The 21,622-nt window shown below is 40.7% G+C and overlaps 1 protein-coding gene across 4 annotated transcripts in view; it reads right to left on the bottom strand.

Annotated features, from left to right (window-relative positions):
* cdh8 (cadherin 8) overlaps positions 1-21,622 on the bottom strand; it is a 95,318-nt gene that overhangs the window by 50,179 nt on the left and 23,517 nt on the right. For all 4 annotated transcript variants that reach the window (XM_053318994.1, XM_053319754.1, XM_053320341.1 and 1 more), the window contains exon 2: positions 7,541-7,835. In XM_053318994.1, the coding sequence (XP_053174969.1) occupies positions 7,541-7,835 (295 nt within the window). The remainder of the gene's footprint in view (positions 1-7,540; positions 7,836-21,622) is intronic.

The raw sequence follows: 21,622 nt of genomic DNA, 5'->3' as shown, positions 1-21,622 counted from the left end.
CATTTTCAATCTAATAGGGCTTAATAGCAATATTTCTGAAAGGTAAACTAATTCAAAGTAATAGCCCAGAGACATTGAGTATGGCACTTAATGTAAGTTCACTTTCTAATAAGACATTTCTTATTAATGACCTCATTACAGAGCGGAAAGTGAACTGTATGTTTTTAACTGAAACCTGCTCAGCATTGACAGACCAGCTGCTCTTATTGAGGCCTCTCCTCCAAAACTATAGTTCCTCTCAATCCTGTAGACGAGGGAAAAAGACTACAAATAAAGTGTCAACTGCTCCTGCTGGCAGGGACATATCTTTGGGAGGCATTTGTTCATTTGAGCATCATGTCATAGGTGTCATCCTCCTGTGCTGGCAGTAACTTTATAAAGGCACCCCAAGCAATGCCCCCTCTTCCTAGCTGACTTTGCAGAATTCCTATCTATTCTCCACAGTTATGATAAAAGCATTATGATAAGTGATTTTGTCCTACACCATTCCAAAGCTATAGAATTTATAAATATTCAGAATTATATGGATTTTACTCAGCATATCACTGGACCCACACCTTAAATCTGGTGATAACACATGGATTTACATTGTTGATGTGGCTATGCCTGATCATTGTTGTGTATTATTTTTGGTTATGGCCTTTAGAGCACAAACAAATACAGAATGCCTTGTCAAAAAATGTTTTTTACCCCCGAGGGTGCTGAAAATTTTATGACCTGTTTAGAAAGTGTACCAGCAGTTACTCTACCTTTCTCATGTGATGAACTGGTAAATCACCTATCAGCAATCACATCATCACCAAACTGGAAAACTACTGGCTATGTGTTATGTTGCTGTCAAATGATAACGGCCAAATCCAAACAGAAAACCCTCTGGAAAAATGACAAAATGACAAAATTAAAGAGACATGGTCATGTAGCAGAACGAAAATGGAGAAAGTCTAAATTACATGTCCACTATGACATTTTCCGGGAGCATTTTGGGGTGTTCAATAAGGCAATCAGAAATACTAGATAAGCTCATTTTTCCAAACTGATCAGTGATAGTCTGAACAATCCAAAAATCCTCTTCTCAACTATTGACCGTCTGATCCTTATCCTGAAAAAAAAACCCTGGGCTCATCAGTCCTCAGCAATTTTAGACCAATTTCTATCTAATTCAAATTCTAGTCAGGTTTTTGGGGCCCATCAAAGCACAGAAACAGCCTTGTTAAAGCTTATGAATGTCCTTGGAATCAACTTGGACAAAATAAACTCTGCACCCTCGTTCTCCTTGACCTGAGTGCAGTCGACCACAGAGTTCTCATAGACAGACTACATAAATGTGTTGGCCTCTTTGGCACTATTCTGAAGTGGTTTACGTTTTACCTCAAAAGCACAAGTCCAGTCCTTTACGGTCTGTATCTGTTGTCTCTTGGCAGTGTCATCAGGAGACGTGGCATAAATTTTCAAAGTTATACTGATGATACTCAACTCTACATTGCTCTACATTGCTGTGTCTCCTGATGACACAAGCTCTAACGATGCCCTCCATAAGTGTGTTTTAGAGATTAATGCTTGGATGCTTCCGAACTTCCAAAACAGTGGTGCTCGTCATTGGAGCAGAAGCACAGACAGAGAAACTGACCTCTAAATTGAAGTCACTTGTATTCCGTCTCAGACACCAGACTAAAACCCTAGGGGTCACAAGAGATTCTAATTTAATTTTTGATGTCTGCATCCAGAATGTGACCAAATCTGTCTTTTATCACTTAAAATATATTGCAGTGTGTCCATTTCTCTCCCAAGCCACTACCGAGAGACTAGTGCACACTTCTTTCACTAGTAGGCTGGATTATTTTAATGCTCTCCTTTTCTGGTGTACCAAAATAGATCAACCCCAACCTATACAAAATGTAGCTGCTAGCGTGCAGACCACTAGGAGCACAGGCATTACAACTGTTTTAAAATCACTGTGCTGGCTATCTGTTAGAATTGATTTTAAGAAGCTTTTATTGGACTACAAATCACTAAATGGTCTTGCTCCTGACTACTTGTCTTACATGGTTTTAAAATATGTGGCCACTAGATCCCTCAGGTCTTCTGAAAGTGTTCTCTTGGTTGTTCTTAAGGTCCGGTCTAAGACCCATACTGATGGTGAAAGAGAGTGTGGATATCTTTAAAAGAAAAACACATCTTCCTAGGCTTTCATCCAATGTGTTTATTTCAACTTGCATCTATTTTCCTTATTAGTTTTATTACACTACATTTTATTTATTGGTTTTCATGTTTTTCTTAATAAAACTCAAGTTCTTTTTAACTTACTCTTATTTCCACTTTGTAATGTTCAGCACTTCTAGTTTCATTTGATGTAGGACTATGCGTGCTACAGTGTACAAAGTCTTATTGATTGATTGTATACCTGACTTCACACACTCACAGACACATGCTTTGATGAAATATACAGCATTATTTAACAATGTTATCCTTCATGCAGGATTATGTATAGGTGTATCACTTATAAATACCGCGTGGGTATTAAATCATCTGTGATCACAGAGAGGTTTCTGCTGCATGTTGGAATCCTGAGACGATCAGCTCTGATAAAGGTCTGCATCTCGCTCATTTCCATACGTCTTTCCTTGATCAAGTCTGCTCATTTATCGTCCAAATCTGTGATGACAAGCCTTTACTTATTTTCCCAGCTGCCGGTGGTGATGAGAGTGTAATCAGAAACATCATTAAGGTCTTACATAGACGGCTGTGCCTGTTAGTCCTGTTACCCACACCCATAATAACTCTGAAAATGCAAATCAACTCAAGGTAATCTATTAATGTCACTTCAATTTTATGTCTGCGCTCCAATTTAGCAGATCTTGACACATTTGGCGAGGATCCGTGCTTCCATACAGGTATTCATTTTGCTGGGGTTTCGGAGAGCATGGCCCGTGCGAAGAGGAGACGGGCCATCTGTCTATGCGCCCGTTTATTAATCGCCCTGATAATGAAGCACACTCCTGGGGCATCTCTCGCATGAGTTCCATCCGGCAAAACAACTTTCGGCAAGTTTGTTTCGCAGTGTAGCAATTATTGTCATTCGCACCCCCCTTAGAGCAGGGAGGAGGGTCTAGCGACCTCCTCCTAATTACCTGAAGCATCACTTCAAGCAGACTTTGTAATTTCCAACTACATTACAACCCCCTTGTTAGCTGCAGAAGGGTAGCAGAGCCTCATAATTCCAACATATGGTCGACAGGCATACGGAGGGGAATTTGTCAGCTTGTATTGGCCTTAAAGTCGAAGACCCCATTAGCAGGAAAACAGGATCCACTAATCCTGTGAGATCTGTGCAATCCGTGCAAATGAATTATGATTCTAAGCAAGGCTTGCACAAATAAGCAATAAACACAGTTTTAATTGAACAGTGAAACATAATTGTCTTATGAATATACTTGTTAATCTAAGTATATAGCAGATATATGAGAGAATATTAAGTTTTAATTTGATTACATTAATTGATTAAAATTTCAAATAATTATTCTTCAACTAAAACAAAGATGACTTGGTCCATTATCTTCATGAAGACTACAAGCAGAGGAAGTTCTTTAACTCTTAAGTTATGACACATAGGGAACAAAATCAGTAAAATAAAATGATATCTATATACTATATATATGGTTGGTGGTTAAAGCTGCACTAATTATTATTTTTCTATACTAACATGAACTCAAATGAGGACATATAAAGTGTAAGAGGATGTTAATAGTGACAAAGCACAAAGAATTATTATCTAAGTGGTGGTTTTCCCTCAATTCCACAGAGTCTGTGATACAGGAGGCAAGAGGGCTGAACACACTGCAAATTAAAACAACAAAAGAAAATGGACTAAACTAAATAAATAAAACACCTTTTTTTATTTAATGCTCGAAAGCACCAACACACCCTTACCATAAATGACTAATGCTAGATTTAGTCTGTTTTGTATTTCTAGCCCACAAACACATTTCCAGCCATGGCAAATAGCAAACAGACAAAGTTAGCCACTTGCTAGTCAACATAGTGTATTTAGCACTTAGCATTTAGCAGCTAAAGAACCAAGTCCTCTCAGGAGTTGGTGAAGACCAAAACAGAGCTAAAAAGGAGAATTCTTGGATTTGCATTCGTCAGGTAGTCAGGTAGTTGTGTGTGTTCTTTGCTAACACACACAACATGAATACTTTAAGAGGTGATAATATGTTGCTTATTTTTCTGCAACCATATGAACGAAAAATAATTAACGCAGCTTTAAAAACAAGGTTATTTTTCACCATTTACAAAAGTTGACAAGTTTAACAAATGTATTTTCTTCCCTTGACAACACCACACAGTATCACCCATTCATAAACAAAGCAGCGAAAAAGTTTCTATTGACAACCGTCTAATATTGAAATTGAGATCAAACTCCCCTCGGCTTCTCCGGTACGGACACCTCCACCTTTGCTCTCCACTTCCTCCCATTGTTGCACTGTACTTCGAAGGGACCATCCACTAAACAATTAAAATGGTAGTCGCCTCCTCTCTCAGTCATTCAGGAAAATGAAAGTCAGAGAGAACAGAAAGCCACACGTCTTATCCGACTGGCCCTTTTAAAAGAGGAACAAAAGGTCTTTCTCCTTCATTTCCCATTAACCTCTATGCTCCTCCGCACACAGGAAACATAGCGACCTCGCTGGCCCATGTCACATATCTCATCCGGCTGTGGGGACCGCTTCCTATGGGGGTGGGGGGGGGTGTGTTGACATTCAATGAGGGGCTTTTCTATCTTGCTGTAGTCCTTGACAGATAAAAGGTGGGTGTTGATATTTGTCCCCTGGTCTCACTGATACCGCATGGATACACTCTTGATAACCGAGGAGCTGGTAAGACATTGATGAAGTCTGGAGTGGAACTGACAAGCTCTGTGAGTGGATAACATCGTCAGGAGAACCAGTCTGTTACGGTCCCCGGATTAGATTTTTGATTATTCGATGCAGGTGGGGTTCACGCAGAGCAGTAATACATCAGCACACTCAGCACCACGTGAACTCAATACCAGACGTTATGCTGCATCTTTTAGCATGTGCCGTAATTACATTTTAATGCCTCCCAGTTTCACGTCGCTGCAGAGATTTGCTCATATGCAGCAGAGCCCACCAACATCCGTTTATTTTCTGCTCCCTTTCCTGTGGGCTTTATTAGTTATCCACTGCTCAGCACACTTCCAGTAATCCACTGAGTCCTGCACAAATTTTCATTTCAGAGCGATAACGATGAAACACCACTGTAAAGAAACCAGTGATTTATGAATATGAGGCGAGAAGAGATGAATGACTTATTGTTTGTTTGTCTGGAGCGTCTGAATCTTCCCATACTGCCACAGCGCATGAAAACTTAACAGGAGGAAAACTAGTCGCTGAAAGAAAAAAAAGCCTTTCAAGCAAACAACTGAGCATTCGTGAATGTTTAATTAATCAGTAGTGACAAAAGGGAACAACAATCAACAAAGAGACGTCGATTTCCATTTCTTATGCATTATTCACACTGGCAAATCACAGAGTGCTGTCAACTACCACTTTGCTCTCTACCCCATCTCTATGGCTGTCCCTGCACTGCACTGACAAAACCCTCAGAGAGCTACAGTACATTTCAACTGAGATCCAAAACAATGAGCAGCAGGGATCAACTTACAGAGTTCAGACAACAGAGTTCACTGTTATTTTGTGTTTACATGGAATGCTTTTGCATTGTGTTTTGTTCCTTTTTGCTTCCACCGCAGCAGCCACGGCAGCAACATCAGCCACGGCAGCAACATCAGCCGCAGCAGTAGATAATAAGAATCAGGTGGAATGATCACGAGGAGCCGCAGCTAAATCACCGTTACCTCAAAGCACTGACGCAGAGGCTGCAACCTACAGATGGGATTTACCGAACAGTTTCTGTTACATACCTGGGTAACACCATCTGCCCTAGCATGTTATGTCAGCTTTGTGACAGGTAACAAGAGGAAGCTCGATGAGGAAACACAATAACAAGCACATACCGCCCAACAACAGACCTCGGCGGCCCTCGCTGAACTCCTCCAATGTCAAAATGGCATAAAGACACACTCTGATCTCCTTCTTTCTACTGATGGAAACATTTTCTACAAGAACCCTGCTGCTCAGGGGTCAGTGGCAAAGCTCCCCTGGAAATGAAGGGGGAAAAAAAACTCAGTGCACTGATCTACTTACAGGCTCCTGCCATTCCTAGACGAGCTTTACATTTGAATTATGTGATCATCTCGGCGTGGTCATTTAAATGCATGGACGGAATAAGAATGTGAATATATGAATATATTTGCATACAGTGAAAAGTAAAGTGTTTGCAGTGGTTTTTGCGTATCAGTTTGCGGGGGCTTGAAGAAACGGTAGCCGGTGGCAATTAGCATCAGTCAGTGTTGTCAGCATAAGTGACAGCGTGGTGCTAACAGTTTGCGAGCGCACACGCAAAACGCAGCATGTGTGTGTGGATGTCTTTTACTTGGCTTCTTCTGTCGCCTCTATGATAATTCTAAAACATCTGAATCTTGAATTCAGAACTACCCATGTGCAGACGTTTCACCAAATGCTTGCTCACGGGGAAATGTTGAGTACCTGCTCTATATGAAAAGTGCCCTGAGATAACTTCTGTTATGATTTGGCTCTGTATAAATAAAACTGACTTGACTTGACATTTCTACCGTGAGGGTTTGCTAAGTCTCATCTGCTTGTGTTACAAAGAAGTAAAGCTTGAATGACCAGTTCTCCCAAGGACAAAACAGTAGTCCCTTTCCCCCACAGTTTTTTTATCATATATAAAGTGTTATACTCTGAGCTTTCTAATCCTTCTATAAATATTTGATCGTAGCGATCGCCAGCATATATCACAAAACTGACTGCACACATGAAAATGTTAAAGAATGCAATAAAAATTCCACATACCCCCAAATGGTCCCCCCTAAAGAAAGCCCCACAAAGCAGAGAACAGCTTCTTTTTTTTAATACTTGCCAGAAGGGCGACTGCTATCTACATATGCTGATGTTGCTATAGCATGTATGAAATGTGCTAATGGTGCTTTTTTTTTTCAGTCTCAAATTCATACATCCTGATATGAGGAGTTTCATTTTTAGTATACTGTAAGCTTGTTTGGCTCAGGTTTTGCATATCATTAGCTGGACGTCTTTTTCTTTGTAAGTGGGCTGTCTTGTTGAGGGTGTAACATCAGGATTAGCCAGAGTTTCTAAGTGTGTTTTGACTCAGACGCCGGTTGTTCAGTGGCAGCGCTATGAGCTATGGGTAAAGTTCTAGTGATTTGATTTGATTTATCGTTCTTGTATTTTCATTTGCTGAGATACTCATAGCAGGCAAGCATGTAAATAGGAACACTCATTTCCTCTTGTTCTTATTCACTCATTATTTTTCATGCAATAGCCCATTAGAGATCAGCCGTCTCAGAAATCTCACACACTGATTAGGGCTGCTGTGAGGCAGAGACCAGAAATGAAGTCTGTCTATTGTGACTCACCGACAGCAGACATTTCTGGAACAGAGGCTCGGTATGGGCCTTCAATGAACTGCGGCGGATTGTCATTTATGTCCTGGACTTTGATGATGAACTCGGACGGCGGCTCCAAGGGCTCGTCTGTATCGGCATTAATGACCTGGGCTGTTAGCGTGTACTCGGCCTTCTCCTCACGGTCCAGCCTCTTCATGGCATGGATGTCGCCTGTTAGCTCATTGATGGCGAAGATGGTGCCTGCCCCCTCACCCGCTAGGACGTACTTGATGTTCCTGCTGCCCACATCCAAGTCTGTGTGTAGCTGGAATGAAAAGGAAAAGGAAAATAGATAGGAAATTATTAAAAGGCGCAACACAGTCCTCAGTTTGATCCCAGTGTGTTAGCAGAAACAGAAAGGTCTGTAATGAATCCAAATTGATATGCTCAGCAGATTGTAGAAGTTCTTACGTTGTAAAAACAGATAAGTGTGCAGTGTGACTGTAATGTGATCTTTTCTGCGCTGTTGTACAGCAACTGGTGTAGCCAGGATACTAAATGTAGCTCAACATAGCCTATACTTTGCTAAATGAGGCCCACAGGGGACAATAACTTTATAAGTAGCACAGGAAATGGACCTTAGCCTACATTGTTCCTTGTTATATATCGCAAATATATCACACAAACACACATTGTGGGGGGATATTGCTCCCTACAGTGTGGAATTCACAAAATGAAGAGGCCAGAAGTGCTTTGAATGTGCATTTCCATGGCACGGTAACAACAGAAAAAAAGTATCAGAATCCATGAAAAATTCAAGAGGAGTCGCTGCACACAATGATTCATGCTCACAAATAACTAGCCCCAAAGTTACTGGATGATACTGCATGTTCCTCATTATTTTTGTAATTACAGTTTCATTAGTTCACAAAAGCTGCATTACGTGCAAGGCTGAGTGGTTGGCTCCCACTTGCCGCATGGGCAGAGTATAACTAATGAGTCTTACAATGCTACATAAGGCAGCTGAAACATCTGTGGACAAACGAACAGGCGTAAACCCGCTGCTTTTTCAAGTTAAAAAGGTAATTTGGAAGGGCAGGAGGTACAATGGGGTGGAAAAAAGGAGGTCAGAGCAAATGAGAAACACCATGGGGGAAGCAGAGGACTTAGCTTTGCTCACATAAACAGAGAACGTACTTCTTTTACTGTAAGTCACCTTATATATATATATATATATATATATATATATATATAAGCCTCTTGATCCCCAAGGTGAGTGACTTTCAGAAAAAAAAGAAAAAGAGGCAGCGAGTAGAACGTTTAAAAAACCCAACAATGTTCAGTGTAGCTGTGACACAGCTGGCAGCCCTCTTCTTTCAGTTTGCATTTTCGTTAATATACATGCCCCTCAAAAAGACACACACACACACTCACACTCACACACACACAACCAAGTAACGCAGGCATGCATCAAAAAACATCTGTATTCAGCAGCTTTAATTTCATTTCCTGCCCCAGTGTTTCAACAGAGGTGCCTGTGGGAGCGTGTTTAGGGTGCAGAATGGCGAGGTAAAAATGCGTTGGTGAAAAAAAAAATCCCGACCTCTAAACTCTAAAACCCCCCCGCAATGTTTTTATAAGCCGGCTTTTATGCGTATACTGTCTCGGAGGTGTTGTTTGCAGACACTGACAAAGCACATTCACTTAAATTGTCACACCTTGCACTTTTGTTTTCCTAATTGTGCCATCATTTCACATGAATGATGTAGCTCATTAACACAAATGCCTCGCAACATCCTGCACACTGAGAAACTCTTTAAATGAGCTCAAATTAATGATGGTCTGTCATTGTTGGGTTTTTTTATCCTTTGTGTGACTTTCTACGTGCATCGGTACGCCTGCCGCTGGGCATAGCTGACTGCATGTGTCTATGTTAACCTCAGTGGGGGGCAAAGGGACTATTTTAGCTTGCATATTGGTTTTGGTTATGTCATATATCATGCATATTTTAAGCAATGTAAGGTTTTAATCCAGGTGTGTTTAGCGCTTATGTTCCACTTCCTCACATGGTACTGTATGAATACTATCAGCGGGGATCACTCATATACAAATGTATGCATTATAATGCCAAATTCTTACTACATAATTCATATCTATACTCATTTTTTACTTTTTTTTGAAGTCAAGAAAAAAATGTAATAAATTATGACATTTTAAGTCAGTTACAGTAGTAACCTCAGAAAACTCAGTAGGGGACGCTGAGATTGTTTTGTCAGTGGCTGCTTCTAAGGTCAAGAATAAACTGTCAAACTCAACTATGTAGTCAAGATCATGTTGCATAACAATATAAAGGCATGTAACTAAATAAATGAGTATTAATTTTTTGATATAAAATAGAACTTAAGCCTTTGTTGTATTTATTAATCTTAATTGTATAATATTTGTTTCTGTGCCTTTCTGCAGCTTCCTTAGGCAAATGAAACTCTGTAATTATGTGCTCCACCATGTGAGCTACAGCTGAAAGCTTAAAAACTGTTAGTAACTATGATATAATATTTAATTTAATGTATTTAGTTTACCACTGTCTATATATGTTAGTGTAATAGTATGAATTAGAATATTCATTTGGTTTCATTACAGCTAGGCAGGCCTCTGTTTACTTTCTTTTTCACTTTCTCTCAATTAATCAGACTTTATTCATATAGCACCTTTCATACAAGTTAGTTCAAAAAAGAAATAAGTTTAACCAGTAAATAGTTAAAAGGTAATAATTACACTTAAATACAAGAATACAATAATAAAGACTGAAATTCAAATAATGGCCATAGAACACTCCAATCATAAGCCAGGATAAAGGTTGGTTTTAAGTAGGTGTCAGATCCTCAGACAGCAGAATGGAGTGTTTCTGTCCTGCAATTTGAGAAAAACTAAAAGATTTGCAGGATCTTAGGGTTAAGTCTGATTCATACATTGAATGCATGTCAGCCAGATCGACCGGATAGTGCTTTAAAAAATAATAATGTCATTACTCAACACACATTTTCATGGCAACTATAAAATCAAGGTGGTGGTGTTAAGAGTATATGTGCCTGAACTGAGTGACGATCATCAGTTTTAAAGTGCTCTATCTGTGCAAAGTAAGATTGTAAAGTAGTCGTGAAGTTAAAAAATAATAATAATCATAACAGTAATAATAACTGTCAGAAGCTTGGATCTGACAATGATGACACTCAAAGCAGGTGCACGTAAAACACATTTTGGTTAATCATTTCCACCAGAAGGGATTAGATTCACCAAAACATCCAGACATGCCTCTTCATTAAAGTACCAAAAGTTAAAGTTGTAATTATTATAGCTACAACCAATGTTTATCGACTGCACAACAGTCCTCCTCACAGTGCCCTAAATTTTAGAGTGCATTGATTCCCCTTATGGACAGTTGTAAAATTTAACATTACAATAAAGTTACCACATTGAGTAGCTGTCTAGGCAGCACAAGCCACAGTGCATTATAGATGATAAGTAAACTTAAATTGTAGGATGAATAAATTAACTATGTGCTTTCTATTACATGGAAATAAATTCATGCATTTACACATCACTTGTACAAACTGCCACTTTACATTCCCTGAAACATGAGCGGAGCTGGCTGTAAATGGCTGTGCTTCTCAATAATAATGTTTCCTCTAAAGGCCCCTGTCCCTCACTTCATAGAGAGCCTTTGCACTGAAGTGCACAAATAGTCATCAAAGAATACCATTCCAGTCTCTTCAATCTATGTACAAATAACCAGACTTTACACTTTCAAATTGTGTGCAGTGCATATGTTAATCCTCCCCAAGGAAGTAATGTCATTAAACTGTAATGTGACTTTCTTTTGTTTTAGAGGGTGGTTTGGGAGATATCAGGAGGAGGGGGGTTAGGTGGGTCGTTAGATAATTTTCAAAAGTTGCAAAAGCAGCTGGAGAGCACTGATCAAGACCACCAACCAGATATCCTCAATGTCAAGCTGATTATTTTAACCGGAGATTTTCAGCATCATGTCAGGACATTTTTACCACATTTTACTGTTTCTTCCCAAACCATGATCCTCCCTGACCCTAACCAACTGCATTCAATGAGATGCAAAAAGGTGCAGCAACATGCAGCCTTAAATTGGTTTATCACCTATGCAGTGCACACAATTTGAGAGTATAATGTTTTGCATGCCATGTTGTTGTCTGCAGATCGTGAGAGCAGGTTAAGAGTACAATTATTCATGGAAAAGGTCTGTCACAGGTCCCGGTCATTAACAGAACTGTCCGCGCAAATAAAACAGCTCCAACAGTCAGTGACGTTGACTGTGGCATTTAGGAATCAAGCAGATACTGTCTACCAACATAATGTTTTAATGATTACGTACTACAGTGCAGACTGGAGCCTCAAAACAACAATAATGTATTCCAGGCACATGGATAATATTGCTTGAACACATAGACCGATGTCGTGACGCCTGTGCTTCTTTTATATTTGAGTGGTAACAGTGTTATCTTCTCTGGATGTAAAGTCCAAGAAAATATTTGGACACCTTGAATAACAGTGAAATGAATAGCAGCCAACGTGTATAGTTTCATTCTACTTGTAAGCAGAGTAAACACAGTGACTGCATTATTGCATAAATGTAAAGAGAATCTATCATAAAAAGGAAATGAGAACATCAGTGGGTGCAGCGTGTGTGTGTGTGTGTGTGTGTGTGTGTACAGGCTGGGGAAGTTATTACAAGTCTTGCCTTAGCTGCTGAAAAGACAGCCATCCATATGTATTTTGAAGCTGTGGTTCAGAATGATGAGGAAAGCCTTAGGTGACTGAAGAAATTATCCCGTGGCAGTGCTTTATAGTGCTCTCTGCTTCATACCAGTACTGTACACACACATAAATGCAAATGCACATGCACACACCTCCATTTTCCAACTACAACTCCCACTCAGGGCTGCATGGGACTGCTTATCCTGCCAGCGGAGGAGGAAATATGTCAGTCCCTGCTGAAGAGGAGCTTTCTCGGCAATCACTTGAACAATCACTGTGTCCTAATGAGGAAGATTCTACAGATTCTACCTCTGCACCACCACAACCACCCGCCTGCCCTCCCACCCCCGCCTCAAGGCCCGGGTTCCACATACTTAAGTGTAGACCTACAGAGGGAACTAATGATTCCGCTCCTTATCAGGGCAAATGGTAGATAGGACATGTGCTCCTCCTATGTATGTACCAGTAAGACTGGAGAGGGAGAGGGAGACTGAAACGAGGAGCGAGAGGGAGGAGATGCTGTCACTATGATGCAGGTTGTCAGCTACTGTCTGCTAGAACAGACTGCACACAGTACGTCAGACTGCCTCCTCCAAATCCTATCTCATTTAGTCCCTAGTACGGGTCAGATGTTTCTTCTTGTGCTAGATTTAAACTGATAAAACACAGTTACACACACATTTGTACATTATTTACACAGTTTTTCCGAAATATAAGACAATGTTTTCTTCAGATATGTTTGAAAAAGTGAGTTGTGTTCAATGACTAGACAGCAGCGAAGCAAGTGTTCACAGCTGCAACTGCTCTGTTTGAATGGAGCAATTACTAGTCCCTTGGTTGCTTTATTCAAAGAGATTATTGCATTATGGGTTGTGTGTTGCCTTACTGTTGCTAGGCTAGTTTACATCTGTTTAAAGTGAGTCTTTTAAAGTTTGCCCTAAAGGTGTTCAGTTAGTCAAGTTTGTGGGAGTGTCTGATGAAAGCATCTCCTGTTGTCTTTACTGTCAAAACAAGCCATCACAGCATCATTTTGTCAAGACAAAAAGCTTAAAAAGACAAATAAATAAACAAAAAATCAGTAAAATGTGATGAAGTATATGTATGAGGATGAAGAGTCAACAGTACTTGAACATATACCTGGACAAACTCAAACCTTCTCTTGGGACAATGAGTATTTCAGGGAAAGGACTAGTCTAATAAAGTGTTCTTTTTACAATTGTGTTGGAAAAGAGAGATAGGTCATGTTATAATCAGGCATCTTGAATTCTGGCCAGTGGAGTAATGATATGTAAGATTTGATGACATTTAATGGGGCACATAATACAAACTGGCAAAGCCATAGAGCGGCATGAAGATGCTGTGTAACGCATCGCTGTGTTGACTCTAAATGTCATGTTTGGTGCGATCCTGACGTGATGAAGATGATGTTCTTGTTTAACTAAGGTTGCATGACCAGACCAGGCGATCATACCAGAGGGGAAATGTCATGTTAGCCATTAAATATTCAGAAGATTGCATGTTGTTATGTAAAATGTATGTGAACCCCAAGGCCATGCGCTGCACAGACTATTTTACATAGCACCTTTTGTAAGAGCCAGATGTTGACCTTTTTCTATTCAGTTTAGTCGGTTTTTATGGCCCAATTCTCCTCATCATGTCAGCATGACCCAGTCTCACAGAACAAATCCAAAGAATTTAATCAAGAGGGCTTCGTACGCACAATGAGGGATCAACAGGGGGTAATTCATTGCCAAAACTGGTAAAATTAGAGCTACCATTTTTTTTCCATCTGTACACCCTTAGGCAACTGTAGCCTAAATAGTTACTCCAGATAGATTCTACTCAAACATGTCTGGAAATTAATTGTAGCTTCCTCCCATTTGTTGGATTTTGACTCTGTTAATTACACCTACATGAATAATCTGTAATTCTAAATATTGCAATAACATTTTGAATGTACGGAACAGATGGCGCAATGCATGATATATGATACACTTAGCTATTCTTGGGAACATTTTCCCTCCAGTCTGTCTCATGGCACGTGGAGTTTTATCAAATTGGACAGGAACGTTCCTTCTGGTGAGAACCACAACAGACTTTATCAGAAGGAGCCGTACAGTGAACATGAGTGGTGCTGGGAAGCTACACTTGGACACGAGGAGCTTCATTCAGAAATATGCTGCACGTTGTAGCCTGAGGTTTTGCAGGGTCTTCTATTTTTCAAAACACAAACGAGTCTAAATTTAAAATCGGTAAGTAATCACCTGAAATGGCAATCAGTTTCATTAACTTATACTTTTGTGATGAGCAATTATTTTGAAAGAAAGCCTGTTCTCATCTCTCTTGCACCTGCCACAAAGGAAATAAGTCCATTGGGATTTGTGGGCATCTGTTGAACAGTACAATAATCAATATCGCTCCTCTGAGAGGTCAAACGCACTATTCATGGAGGCCAAAAGGGGGAAAGAGCACCTTACATGTTTTCCTGTTCATTTATTATCACTGCAGACACTCTTCCTATATTGAGACAATGGGAAAGAGATGGTGTCATGACCCACACACAAGCAGAGGTGACGGTTTGTAATTGAAGCCAGCTACACTCAAAGAAGTATTTACAATCAGCACAGAGACTCGGCTCCTAGCAGCTGTTTTCTGTTTTTTCCTGTTATTAGACAGAGAACTGAGTTGATTCATCAGCAAGCTTTCTTTTTCCACTTTTATTCTGTTTCTATTTTTCTCTTGGACAATCATGAATTAATGAGACAAAGAAAAAAAGCAGAGGCAATTTGTTCTAGATTTGTCTACGGTTTGTAGCAAGGTCAATCAGGGCTAATGTGTTCTGTGTCCATCCCTGCACTTTGAGCAATGGCACATGTGTCGCATTCGGTGCCACCGGCGCATTATTGCTTCTTGCAGAATAAGTCAAAGTCAAAGCGACTACCTTTAGTACAAGAGGGCAACACAATTAGATTTAGCCACCCATGAAGAGCCTTTTGTTTGTGAGTGTGTGGATGCATGGGAGGATGCATTTTAATCATAGTAGGGTACAGTGTCACCACCGGGAGAGAACGGGGAATGGAAAATAAAAACAATTGTGCATAATGCGTCCCCGCTGTCGGCTACATCAGACCTCACTTCAAGAATGACCTATTGTATGCAACCAATCTTCTGTATGGATTTTTGCCGCCTGCTCATTACATCCTGTTGTTAGAACAAGAGGGAGTTAGACAAAATCAGTCTGTTCATGGGTGTGCGTGCCCTGATGCAACTATCAAAGCCCGAAAACAAAGGTAGATTTTTAAAAAAACACACAAAAAAACATGACTTCTGGTGTAACAGCTTTGTCCAATTCATAGCAGCTCTACACATGTCCTGTGAAGAGCTCTGCAGCCAGAATCGAGGCTTTGTGAGAAAAGCGTGTGATTCGAACAAAACAAACAAATAAAAAAAAAGAAAAGAGAGCAGCATTCTAAACAATAAAGAGACGGAGCCATGAAAAAGTGTAAATTAGCTCGACTACGGGGGCTGTGGCGCACATGCTGCGTGTTAAATAGAGGGAGATTTTTTAGCATTAACCTCGACTACTGTCATTACCCTACCTGTGGGCCCAGAACTCATTGGTATACACAGCATGCCGAAGGTGGGTGTGTGCGGAGGGGTGTAAACCAAAACAAGCTTAATCAAGGAGCACAACAGTTTTCTCTTTCTTCTGTGCGGCTGACCTAATCAAATAAAGGAATGAGATTGATTTCACGAGGTGCAGATGGATCCCGTAGCAAGTCTAATTCAATGTGCCGGCTCTCCAGTATGATGTGTGTTTTCTCGGTCCAGATGGTGCTGCTCGGGTTTGTAATTCATATTTCAACATTTTACCCCCCCCCCCCCCCCACCCCCCTCTGTCTCCCACCTTTTTTCTCCCACCCTCTTTCTTTCACTCTCACAGGCTGCATCTTTTTTTTCTTCCCTCTTTTGCTCATAGTTTAACCACTCAGTAAATGAGAGTTGATCTGAGTAAGTATCACAAACTCATCTGTCAAACATGGGATCCTGTGATCTTGTGAAATGTCACAAACAACGCAGGCTGACTGGTGAGTTTCAGTTGAGCTGTTGAAGCTGGGGTGTAGGAAAGTGAGGCTGAAAATGGGAACAGCAGCTGTTAGAGACTGATAATGTATATATAAATTATATATAAATTGACATGTAGAATTATTCAGTTACAAGTAAAAGCCTCGCATTTCAAATAAAAGTACATAGGTATTATCAGTAAGATGTACTTAAAGTATCCAAATATTGATTCACACATTCGGAACCAATTGAAACTATTTCATATACTCTTGGTTGGTTTAATTTATAGCAATAAATCATATTGAGACAAAATTAGAAAGTACAAAGTTGCATAGATACTCAACTAATATACAAGTACCTTAAAAGTGTATCTACCTTAATTTAGAATCTGAGTAAGTGCATTTAGTTATTTCTCACTACTGAAAACTGGCCTAACTTAAAGTGTGAGAACACAACACATGTCACGTTGAGTCCAGCACATTCTGTACCATATGTGAGACAAAGAGAAAAAAAAAACATTTTAAAAATAGCAAACAAACCTGCAGGGGACGAGAGTCATGATTCATATTTACTTTGCTTTGATTATATATGTGGAGCAATGGAAGACGGTGGCCTGGACTGATGAATCACTATTTCTTTGACATCATGTGGATGGCCGGGTGTGTGTGCGTCATTTACCTGGGGCAGAGATGGCACCAGGGTGCGCTATGGGGAAAAAGGCAAGCCGGCAGAGGCAGTGTGATGCTCTGACCAATGTTCTGCTGGGACACCTTTGGTCCTGGCATTCTCCTGGATGTTACTTTGACACGCACCACCAAGTAAACCCCTTCATGGGAGCAGTATTCCCTGATGGAAGTGGCCTCTATCAGCAGGATAATGCACCCTGCCACACTGCAAAAAACGCTCAGCAATGGTTTGAGGAACATGACAAAGAGTTCAAGGTGCTGCCTTGGCCTCCATAGTCCCCAGATCTCAATCCAATTGAGCATCTGTGAGATGTGCTGGAAAAACAAGTCTGATCCATGGAGACCACACCTCAAAACTTACAGGCCTTAAAAGATCTGCTAGTGTCAGTTACCAGAGGACACCTTCAGAGGTGTTTTGGTGACCATGCATCGATGGTTCAGAGCTGTTTCGGGGGCACCTACATGATATCAGGCAGCTATTTTTAATGTTGTGGCTGATCGGTGTATATATATATATATATATATATATATATATATATATATATATATATGTAAAATCTACTTATTCATGTATACTGTATGTGCACAGATTTCCATAATTGCAAGACATGCAGTGTTGGAGCCATTCTTTGGGGCTTATTCCTGAGGTAAAATGCAAATGTGCTCCACAGTGCCTGTTCGGGCTGTCAAAGTCATTGTTCTCAACCTGAGAAGTCTTGCAAATTAGCCAGTTTCAATGCCAACTGCCACTGCCGGATAAGGCATGCATTGCTGCGGTGCTGAAATTCCTGCAGGTATACACTAAGTTTTCTGTATGGCTGACTTGAATAATGGGCTCTGACAGCTTTGGCTAAGTACTTTTGTTTGTCTTAGGGTAAGTCTCCTCTGTAGACCCTGTCTTGCTGCAGGTTATGGTGTTATTATATCAATAGTGAAAGTGCAATAAATGCAGGTGATTGGTCTCATCTTTGTAATTTTGACTGCTAGTTTCTGCTCTATCATGTAGGGATGGATTTCAGAGTTATGGAGTGAGACCAATCGCTGCCAAAAAAAAAAAAGGATCACGACCTGTTTGTGTAAAACATTTAAGAATAGCACTGATCTCATCTCCAGTGTGATCAATATCCAGGCTACATTATTTTGACTAAGTATCTTTTATGTACATCAGTAGCTTATGCCACTCTGCAAACCGATAAAACAGAGAAACACAAAGGCCTCGCGTGTATCTGCTGTAGTTTTTCCATATTCAACGCCAACATATCTCTCCGTGGAATGCAGCTTTTAATAGGCAGGTACTGGAGAGCGATATTTGCCCAGGCCTAAGAACAAAAGGCAGTATAAATGAGGGCTTCATTGGCTATATTAATAATCATCTGTGCCTTCTCCTTTGAGAGGCCTGTGATATCGAGTATCATTAGACATGCAAATAACAGCTCCATTTTCCCGTCCCTGGGATTAGGAAGGAAAGAGAGAAAAATGAAGAAGAGGCATGGCTGAGGCAGAAACAATTAAGCCGTCCTCTTCGCGGAAGCACTTGGCAGCAGGCTTCAGACTGGTAAGGGGGGGGGCAGGAGGGGTCCTTTGGCTAGGCGGCGACGTCAACACGCTTGTCGGAGTGAATGTGCAATTGTGCGGAGCATCGCTTTAAGATGTCAGATCACCTTGGAGTGGACGGCAGCTACAAGAACAAGCACTCCCTCTGTGTGTCATGATGCCACTATACGTGTTTCACACTCTGTCTGGAGCACAGACCCCGCAGATGGAAGGGGTGGAGGGTAGGGGGGGAACAAAGGAACAAGAAGCAGAGGAAGAAGTAGAAGGGGGAAGACAGAGTTGTCCGTGTTGCCGTACGTGGCGGACAGCGACGACACGTTCCCTTTTTTATCCCTTCCCCTCACCCCACGCAGGAGACCATCGAGTGCATTACCATGTCGCTCTGAGACAAAATCCCTCCAGCCTCCCTCTGCCACATTACACAAATATCCAAGGTCTCTCTCTCTCTTACATAATCACATCCCCTGGCTCAATGGGCCAACATGTACATCCTGTTGCACCACTCTAAAAAGCACAAAACTGAGAAGCAAGTGAAATGACACCAGAGCCCTCCTGGAATGCCGCACTTGAGAGATGAAGAACAACTAAATATTTTCACACACACTAAAGTAAAAAGTAGTTTCCCTTCGGTGCTTGGGAAAAAAGGGGTGTGGGCATGGAAATTGCTTCTTTTAATCCAGTCCTGTGATTCCCTTGTTACTTTCACTTCATTTCCAAGTTATCTTCATTTTTTCCCACTCTCTGCTATCACATAACAAAGCTACCAGAGCTGGAAAAAGAAACAATCTTCGTCTGGTAAAATGTTACCTAAAGATGAGTAAGAAAGCAGGTTAGGCCTAGAGGGTATTATGGCTGAAAGATCCAGCGGCTGAATTATAAATGTGCTTTTTTAAGACTGGTACAAACAGGTATAGTTTCTCTATGTCAGCTCATAAAAGAAAGAGGAAAAAAATCATTAAGCATGCCAAAATCTCAATGAGAGATTGGTGGGGGGTGGGGAGGGGGGACAAGCATGCAACCCACAGAGTTCAGTCCATCACACAGCGCACGGAAGACAAGACAGTGAGTCCAAAAAAAAGTACGGAAAGTCAAAAGTAACTCCCTGAAATGCTCACGTCTCCCTTCATTTCTCTTTCTTTTTTTTGCTCCCTTTCTCACTCCATCACTCTGTCCCTCATCTCCCACTCTCTCGCTCTGTGTCTTTTTCTGGAATCGCCCGTCGGTAATGTCAACAGAGATTTCACGGCACAGTGCCGGTGTATCAGCCCGGGCTCACATTTCCCCTACCTGTGATTTACATCAGAGAAGAGGCTCATGGGGGATTTTCCATGCCAAGGGAAAGGAGGGGGAGTGATGGTGACAGTGGTGGGGGTGGTAGGCATGAAGAGGTTGGTGGAGAGGAGGGTTGGAGGATAGAGCCGGTACCCTGGGGCTTGACGCAGTAAGGCACTCTAACAATGGTGGCGTGGACCACCCGACTGAGAGATGCTTTTACTGCAAAGAGAACCTGCATGACTGCGTTCAGGCCCTGCTCCTTAAATGTCACCCTCCTCTTTACACAGCAGACAGGTCTGACTGAGTTATTTTTATCAGTCTGTAACATTGAACCACATGCATTTGGAGCTCGGGAGTCCACATTTTTACATGGACGTATATATATATTAAAGTTTTTAACTGTATTTAGATTGTTTTGATTGTTGAATTTAATTGCTATTTTTGGATTGGCATTGACACTAGCCTATATTTAGACTATTTAATAGCCACATATAAAGAAAGGCATGCCAATCATTTTTGGTCTGATAAAAAATTGCTCTGAATCAGGCATTTAGACTATGAACATATAAAATGAGGACTTTTTTTCTACATATGTTGCTCCACCATTCTGGGTTAAAGTTTCTGGACAGGTGCAGCAATCCCCCTGACTCCTGCTGTATGTTTATTAGGGGTTATATCTAAAATACCAACTGTATAAAAAGGGATATTCTTTGTTGTTATGGTTATAGTCTGCAGAATTATCTTAATACATTGGAAAACTGCTGTGTCACCACACCTGAAAGACAGGATTAATGTCATAGTGGAGACCACATTTCATGAGTCTATGCTCAACAGATTAAAAGGGAACATGGACGAAAAGAAAGGCATGCCAGTCTTTTTAATACATCGTTTGATGGTCTAAATAGGCATTTAGACCATGGTGTTACATTTTCAACAATCTGTGGCTCCACCGTTCTGGGTTAAAGTTTCTGGTCGGGTGCATCAGTTCCTCTGACTCCTGCTGTGTGTTTATTACGGGTTAGAGCTCAAATGCCAAATGTATCAAAAGGAGTATTTTCTGTTATTATGGTAGGTTTGGTTACAGCCTCCAGAATTATCTTATCTGTATCACCAGACCCTGAAAGACTTGATAAATGCCATGGTGGAGACTGTATCTTATGAGTCTATGGTCAACAGAAAGGAAACATGGAACATATGAGCTCTTTTGGACCTACAACATACAAAGACTGATGAAAAGTTGGTTCAGAGCACCAGTGACTGAATACAGTACACCCTCTCCCTCCTCTCTCTCCCTATTATCAACTGAATTTCTCACTTCCATATACTGTATGTATTCCTGTTTCCCTGTTTTCTACACACAATGTATCCACGGAATCAAATATAAGGGAACACTTTTCTTAGCTGTTAGACTGACAAAGGCACAATTTAAAGTTAAAAGCTGCATTATACATTGTTACTGAGACAGGCTGTGCTTTCCTCAATGTATTAAATGCAACCCAGACATACAATATATTGCAATAGTACAAACATGCTGACATTTTAAAGATGATAAGTGATGAGATGAAAGAGAAGGTAAGATGAAGAGGTCACCTTGATTTGATATGATTTGGAGTTATCATCCCTTTAGTGTATTTCCGCAGTAAAGGGGGAGGGGGGCAGTGTAAAATAATATATAAGGAGGAAGACATTTCATCCTTAAATGTTAGATTTCTATAGATGTACTATCAGTGGATGGTTGGTATAAGCA

Source organism: Scomber japonicus, chromosome 1, assembly GCF_027409825.1.
Source record: "Scomber japonicus isolate fScoJap1 chromosome 1, fScoJap1.pri, whole genome shotgun sequence".
Taxonomy (NCBI): domain Eukaryota; kingdom Metazoa; phylum Chordata; class Actinopteri; order Scombriformes; family Scombridae; genus Scomber; species Scomber japonicus.
This window is presented reverse-complemented; position numbering and strand designations above follow the sequence as displayed.